Consider the following 7678-nt stretch of genomic DNA (forward strand, 5'->3'; position numbering starts at 1 on the left):
GAGAGAGAGAGAGAGAGAGAGAGAGAGAGAGAGAGAGAGAGCTCTGTCATTATGTCTCCAGAGAAAGTCTATTTATACTCACAACTCTGGTAACGCTCTATTTGTATACACAGACACATATGCACATGTGTTGAAAATATCTATAAACAGTGACCGGGAAAATAATACCCCTGGCTGCCAAGAAATCAAGCTTAAACCCTGCTATGGCATATGCGCGTGTGTGTGTGTGCACGTTTGCATATTTCCTTCCTTCACCACACCTACCTGGCAAGGCAACAGTCAGTCTTCTGACCTAAAGGAGAGAGAAACAGGAAAAGGGGGATGGGAGAGAGAGAGAGATAGACAGTTATAGCAAAAGCAGGACACATGAGGAAACCGCTTCAGACGGACCGAAACAGGGAAACAAACTTTCCACTTCAGCTGTACACACACACACACACACACACACACTATCTAGGAGGTTTTCCTGCAAGGTTGTGGAAATGTAGACACATTCGGCCCTAAGGAACCCCCCCCACACTCACTCACACAGACACACACACTTAAACACACAGCTGCATCAACATATGGTCACTGTCACTGTGACCCTCCACTCACTCGCACATTCACTCACTCATTTATTAGATAAATGAAACCCACTCTGCTTCCCTGCATGTGGCCTGTAGTGTCCTATTAAACCACTCATGCTCCCTATTCCCTGGATCCATCTCCCTCCTACGGGAGGGGGGGGGGGGGGGGCTCCCAGTAGTACACACACACAGACGGGACACAAGGACAAAGTCTAAAACATATGAAGGCCATTATGACAGTCCCACTCACTCTCTCCCATGGTCTTGTCGATGAGGTCATGCTTGGCCTCCAGCTTGGTGATCAGGTTCCTGCCTTCCAGAAACTCCTTCAGCTTCTACAACACACACACACAGACACACTGGGGTCACACACTGTGTGACTGCACAAATGCTCCTGACAAATCATCGATGACCACAACCAGTGCTGACCGTGAAGTAGAACTGCTCCGTCTCCTGCTGATTGGCCCGTCGTTTGGCCAGGCTGGGCTTGCTGAGATAGGATTCACTGAAAGTGGACTTGACCGACTCCATGCTGTTGCTGTGGTGGAAGCACTCAGAGACGTCGTAGTCCTCCACCGTCACCATGTCTTGGATGGTGGCCAGAGTGGCCTCCATGGTTTTCTTCACCTGATGGGCAGTGGGGAAGAGAAGAAAAATGAAATAAAGGAGAAGCTGTGATTAACACACAAGGCAGCAGCAAGGGGTGAAAGATGAATTCACAGAAGATGTCTGACCTCCTCGTTCTCAATCCTGAGTGTGGAGAGGCGGGACTGCAGCTGCTGACACCTCTGGAGCAGCTCGCTTTCCAGTGGCTGCTGTGCACACACCACTCCCATCTACACACACAGAACACAGCGGACAGTGAGACACAAAAACAACCATCCCAGTGCGCGGACCAAAGCTTCAATATGAGGAATTTATCACTGAAGAAAAACACGGCGACTAATAATGACTCAAGCACTAGAACTGTACCGTGTCTCCCATGTGAGACTGGAAGTCGAAACGAGTAGGGGGACAGAAGACGTTATTGTAGGTCTCCATCAGTTTCTGTTTGTCCCCGTTGGCCTCCAGACTCTCTGCGGCTCCCTCCAGCGTCTCCAGGCCAGAGTGTTTGGATGTCTCTACGTTCTGCTCTGCCGATAGGTAGGTCCTCAGGGCGCGGTGCAGGCTAGCATGGTAACCTAGGTCACAGCACTGTCACACACACACACATGTGCACACAAAGAAAAGTACATAAACACACATGCTATGGCATGCAAACACTGTTGGTGAAAGAAACTCAAGGGGACAACACCAAGCAAAATGGCAAAAACATGCAGGGAGGGCGACTAGTCGACGGCCGTCATTAGGAGCACTGAGGCTAATGTGAAGAGACTGACCGAGGGGCCGCCACCGGCTAGAGCACAGGGACACACACACACACACACACACACACACACACACACGTCTACAAAGGTTAGCTCCTCTCACAGAGTAATATGGTGTATACTCACGTCAATGATGTCGGAGAGGTCGTGGATGTAATATTTGAAGACACAGCTGTTGGTGGCCTCCAGAGCTAGCAGGTACTCATTCCTGGCCTTGATGGCCTTCAGCTTGTTCTCTGTGTACTTAGCTTGTCTCTGATAAGAGACAGAGAGAGAGAGAGAGAGAGAGATAGTAGAAAGAGAGAGAAAAAGGGTGATCGTAAAGGGGAGAATGCAAGAAAACAGGCGAGAAGGAAAGAGGAAGGGTAAAACAGATTGAGAGAGGGAAGGAATAATTGGTGTTAGAGTGAAACACCTCAGTATTGATTATGGATAATACGACGTGGTGAAGCATGTTGCTGTGACAGCCCCAGCTGTGGTAGACAAGGTTAGCAATAAGCCAGCCGTGCACTCGTAAATCATTCATGAGACACACATTGTAAGTCTGTGTGACAACAGGTGGAGCACTCTGAAACAGCTTTCCACTCTCTACTCACTGCCCGCCACCTCCCCTCCCCCCCGCAGGTCCAGCCCTGCTCACCTTCTCCTTCATCTTCTCAATTTTCTTGACACTGGAGCGTCGGACGGGCTTCTCGTCGGTCTTGATGCTGGCCAAGGTGTCGGGGGAGCGCGGCGTCTGCCGGTCGTCCTGTCGACCAGAGCGTCCCATCTGCTTCTCCTCCTGCTTCTCCGCCTCCTTCAGCTTGGACTCGGCGTTGATGCTGTCAGTGTTGTACATGTGGTATGTCTTCATCACCTGGGAACAAGGGCAAGCAGAAGTCAGCGCTTCCACCCAGTGTGTCTCTTACTTCGGATTTTGGCTTTGGATCAATGGCGGGATTACGCCAGTCAGCATAATGAGAGCAGAGCACTGAGTTTGACATGAAAAGTTAAACACATGAAACGAGTGTGTGTGTGTGAGTGTGTGTGTGTGTGTGTGTGTGTGTGTGTGTGTGTGTGTGTGTGTGCGCGCAGGGTCAGCCTTATTCCAGTGACCACCACCAGAGCCATCATTACACTGCTCTAACCCTGCCACAACACTGCAGACCGACGCACTAGTCTTTCTATGAGTATGCATGTGCGCGTCACTCAAACCAGATCTATTTCTATCTCTTACTACATATTATAATTACAGCATGAGACCTGCTTTTATGGGCCAAAGCTGAGCTGCTAAACCATTGCTTGCTGCTCAGAGACGTGCTGTGGGAGGAAACTTTGCCCACACACACACACACACACACACACACTCTTATTGTCGTTTTGGCAGTACCATGGACATTTGTTACCAGACGCTACGAGGCCCCTGGCAGTGTGAGAAGACTGAAAACAACTGACGGTGATGATGCTGTTGTAAGGATGTTCACAGTAGCATGACTACACAGTATTACTTAGGCTCATGCTCGATAAAAAAAGTCTATCAACAAGAATCTACTGCCAGGCTATCGGCTCTGTCGAGCTTGATGTTTAGCGAATCTGTTTACTATGACCAACAAGATTTAGTTTAGCATGTTAGCATGCAAACATTTGCAAATTATCCCCCGAAACACAAAGCACAGCTGAGGCTAATGTCATTAGCTTTGCAAGTATTTGATAACAAAGCAAAAGCGTTGGACAGATTCAAATTCTAACCTGATGGTGCTAACGGAAACCCGCTAGTGTGGCTAAACATCCTTAACAGCTGATCGTAGCCAAGTTGCTTGTATTATATATAAGCTTTGTGTTGCCAGCTTATGTTCGATGTATTTGTAAAATAATGTGTACTTGCAACTGCTCCTTGTAGTAACATACTTTGCACCTTATGTTTTGAAACATGTTGAATAAAGCACTTTTTAAAGCAGGTTTTTTAAGCAGCCTATAACACCTATGAGGAAAAGACTGCCGACCCTGACGCACTCTCCCCATTGAGCAACACGAGATGCAGGGGATCAAAACACATAATTATGGATCCACATTCTGTGATCGCAATGTCAGTGGTTTCTCTTACCGTGTAAAGCTCATTAAGAACTTTCATCAGGTCCTCTTGCAGCTGTACGCCGACCTCTTTGCTCTGAAGGGACAGAGGGAAAAAGACGGATTAATGTAGCTCAGCGTCAGTACTTGCAGCTTCTACCGTCTGTCCATCTACCTGGTCTCTCTCTACCAACTAATGACATCCATACCCGCATAGTCATGTGGTCAACCAACTGCCCCATCATCAATCAAAACTAGATTATCTGGCTGATGGGAGCGGAGGAGTAAAAAGTCCAGATAAATGAGCAAGGCAGTAATGGACTGTGGAAGTGAATAGATGTGGACTTTCAGGCTGCAGACAGATACTGATCTTTACAAGCTGGCGGGGAGGACTAGACAGAGAGGGCTAGAGGACGACGGAGCCAAAGACAGAGGGCAGGATGACGAAGTTGCAAAAGATAAAAAAGAGACAAAAGAGGGAGGACAGGGAGTAATACAGGCACTGCCATTCTCCAGACAGAACTGCCGGCAGCCACTAGTGACTGATGACTTCACAGCAACCCACAGATCAGAAGACACACACACACACACACACACACACACACACACACACACACACACACGTACACAAACACACAAACTGCTTTCACGGCTCCTCCTATACTTTTTAATAGGACGCCATTCAGACTGGGTTATAATGAAGACGCAAAGAGAGGCATAGACAAGCTACAAAGGAACCATATGTGTGCACAGATTGAGACATACACAAACAGAACTTTAAAAAGCAGACAGACAGACAGACGGCGGGGATAAAGGAGGAAATAGAAAGAAAGCAAAACGGTCAACTGAAAAAAAAAGGTTTAAGGAATGCAGGATGAACAGATTTCTCCAGCGCATGTTGAGCATCAGTCTTCCAGTTGGAGGAGGGCGCAAAACCATTCGGGAGAATTACAAAGAGCAGAAAGGTCAGGAACCGAGGGAGAGAGCAGCGAGCTATAAGGTGGCGTAGCAGACGAAAGAGGTAACAGGATCACTGAGGTGGTTCCGCCCTCGCTCTTTAAAGTGCTGTGGGAGCCTCATATTAGGCGACAACAAGCCAGACTACAGCCAATCAAAAAGCAATCACCCATGGCTGAGCTCTCCTATCTATCAACTGTGGATCCTGACCTTTGGGCTTCTCATCTTGCCGTTGGTCGTCGGTCTGGCTCGGCAGAAAAGGCAACAGAATCTAGCGCGCTTCATTGTTCCCTGATGTCTGTGGTCCAGGTTGAGACTGTGTACAGTTTGACTCATCAGTGCTTCCTCTCTTTCAGTGACGACATCTCATAAACACTCCCGCTGTGCTAACAGTATCGGTCTGCACCGCTTTCCAGGCCGGCTGAGATGAACGTGATGACTGCTCTAAGAGTTGTGATGTTCGTCTCAATGAGTCGTATTATAAATGAACTAATTATCTACCTAATTAGCCATCAGAGTTTTCTCTGTGTGTATGCGCACAGACAGTTTGTGACCCAGACATGATGGAAGCAACCCTCGTGCCAAAGAACAAGCAGCGTATTAAATATAGAAATCAATGCACATGACTTGACCAAACTGAGACAAAAAGGGGAGAAAGTGTGTGTTTCTTTGTACTGGTGTATCAGATGAGGGTGGAGGTTTGTGTATGTGCTCTCATTGCCTGCCATCAGACTGTAAGTGGAGTTCAAAGAAGCCTATCGGGTTGAAAATCAGCAGCCTCTGCCATGACATTCCAGGCACAGACTGCTTCACTCTGCCTTCCACACACGCATTTATCTTACTATACTTGTGAGGGCTTTCCTCTCATACATTCTTACATCCTATGCTTAGCCTCCCTCACTTTAATCCTTAACTTAAACTTAACCCATTATATTTTTACCCTAAACCCTGTTCAAGGCTACACGCACTTAACCTTTGAAGAGGCAACGATCAGCCAAGATGAATTGACTTCTTGCTCTGAAACCCAGCTGTTAAAACGACACTAGATTAGAGATCATACATACACACTGAATTCCTGCTTGTATCTCAGTGTGATGCACTGACCCTCTGAGCTTGTGCATTTGGTCGTAGTAGTGCAGTGCCTGTTAGGAAAGGGCGGATTGCTTGGCTTCCGATCTTGGGGGGGGGGGGGGGGGGGGGGGGCGTGTCCGTTTGGAGCAGGCCAAATACTTAGCCCTCGAAAGTGCTGCTTGTCGTGTTGTCGAGAACCGCTCAAAGAAGGGTTTGGTTGTAATGTTAGCATTCCAGCATCCAGCAGTAAAAGCGAACCGCAGTCAATGAGCTGCGGCCTGAAAAGGCCTGCAGTGGCTGACGTGCTCGAGGCCACGGAGTTCTGAAGCCCCGCCCCCCGGTGCTGCACAGAGCGCTATAGCTTGTTTATTCAACATGTATTAATATTGAGCGTATCGCATGACGAAATTGCAGAAACTTGGATGCCGCATGCCCTTTGGTCCCGAGCAATACACCCACCAAGTGTGAAGTAGATCGGATGTACGGTTCTCAAGATATCCCAAGGACATACATGCATACGTACGTACATGCGTAGAGACAGATATGCATTGCTTTATAGTTGCATATGTTCTGCCCGGAGGTGCAGACTCTCTACAAGGTCACAGTGAGCTCTGATCTCCAGAGAAATCTCTTCCTCCCCTCCCTATCCGTTCTCTCTCTTATCCTCTCATGTTGTCCCCTCAGTTCACTCTTTATCCATTCTTCTTCTTCTTCATTTCTTCTTTCTCACCATCACCCTGACTCGTCTCTTTTCTCTCAGACTAGCGAGGCAGAGATCAAAGGACACAAGATTGAGACTACTGTATGAAACACAGACAACATAAACTCTCCTGGCCTGAGGTTCAGCTGACTTGCCGTCAGTCAATAAATCCGCCAAGACAGAAAACAGATGCCCTTCAGAGAAGGATGGACAAGGCAAGAACTTGACATGGACTCAGCTTATTGGGCTTGAGTCCCACTGTGTGTTTGAGTGAGCGTTACCTTCTTGAAGAGGCGTCCTGAGTCCTCGCTGATCTGTGCGAAGCGGGGGATGATGTTGTTGAGGTAGAGGTCGGACAGCGTGGCGTGGTCGCGGCTCTCCCTCTTCACCTGAAGCAGCAACAGGTTCCAGCAGTTCACGGGGGATAAAATGCTGTGCTCCTTCCTACACACAGAGAAACAGAGAGTCTTAAAAAAATGTATTCAAGGACCTCCAAGCACCTTTTTGGATAAATGACTAGCATTAAGTTTCTTTCATCTGCTAATTTCCTCTTTTATCCTGCTGCTAGATGTGCGCACCCACATACACACAGGCCTACTTCAAGTGAAATATAGAGACAAGCGTTTTCACAAAGATGAGACATTGGGATAAAAGACAGGGAGGGAGAGCATGCACACACACACCCTTGTTCTTCTATCTTTGGGAGGACACTTATTGTCAATATGCATTACCTAGCACCTTGCATTAACCTCAACAATCACAACCAACTGCCTAAACTCAACCTAGCCCCAACCCTAACCTAACCCAATTCCAACCTGAATCTTAAACCTAATTCAAACAGGCTTTCATAGGTCTTTCCCAAAGGCAGGACCAGCAAAAATATCTAAAACGTAAATTGGTCCTCAGAAAGACAGCTGTACACACACACACACACACACACACACACACACACACACACACACACA

The 7678-nt window shown here is 47.8% G+C and overlaps 1 protein-coding gene across 3 annotated transcripts in view; it reads right to left on the reverse strand.

Moving 5' to 3' along the window:
• Window positions 1-7678, reverse strand: part of srgap2 (SLIT-ROBO Rho GTPase activating protein 2) — a 49172-nt gene that overhangs the window by 10165 nt on the left and 31329 nt on the right. For all 3 annotated transcript variants that reach the window (XM_031854906.1, XM_031854992.1, XM_031855076.1), the window contains exons 3-11: window positions 6995-7157; window positions 4020-4082; window positions 2577-2792; window positions 2063-2191; window positions 1542-1763; window positions 1304-1405; window positions 999-1196; window positions 820-904; window positions 265-292 (exon numbers count right to left, since the gene is read on the reverse strand). In XM_031854906.1, the coding sequence (XP_031710766.1) occupies window positions 265-292; window positions 820-904; window positions 999-1196; window positions 1304-1405; window positions 1542-1763; window positions 2063-2191; window positions 2577-2792; window positions 4020-4082; window positions 6995-7157 (1206 nt within the window). The remainder of the gene's footprint in view (window positions 1-264; window positions 293-819; window positions 905-998; window positions 1197-1303; window positions 1406-1541; window positions 1764-2062; window positions 2192-2576; window positions 2793-4019; window positions 4083-6994; window positions 7158-7678) is intronic.

The sequence above is a fragment of the Anarrhichthys ocellatus genome, unplaced genomic scaffold (assembly GCF_004355925.1).
Source record: "Anarrhichthys ocellatus isolate YVR2014 unplaced genomic scaffold, GSC_Weel_1.0 scaffold1, whole genome shotgun sequence".
Classification (NCBI taxonomy): domain Eukaryota; kingdom Metazoa; phylum Chordata; class Actinopteri; order Perciformes; family Anarhichadidae; genus Anarrhichthys; species Anarrhichthys ocellatus.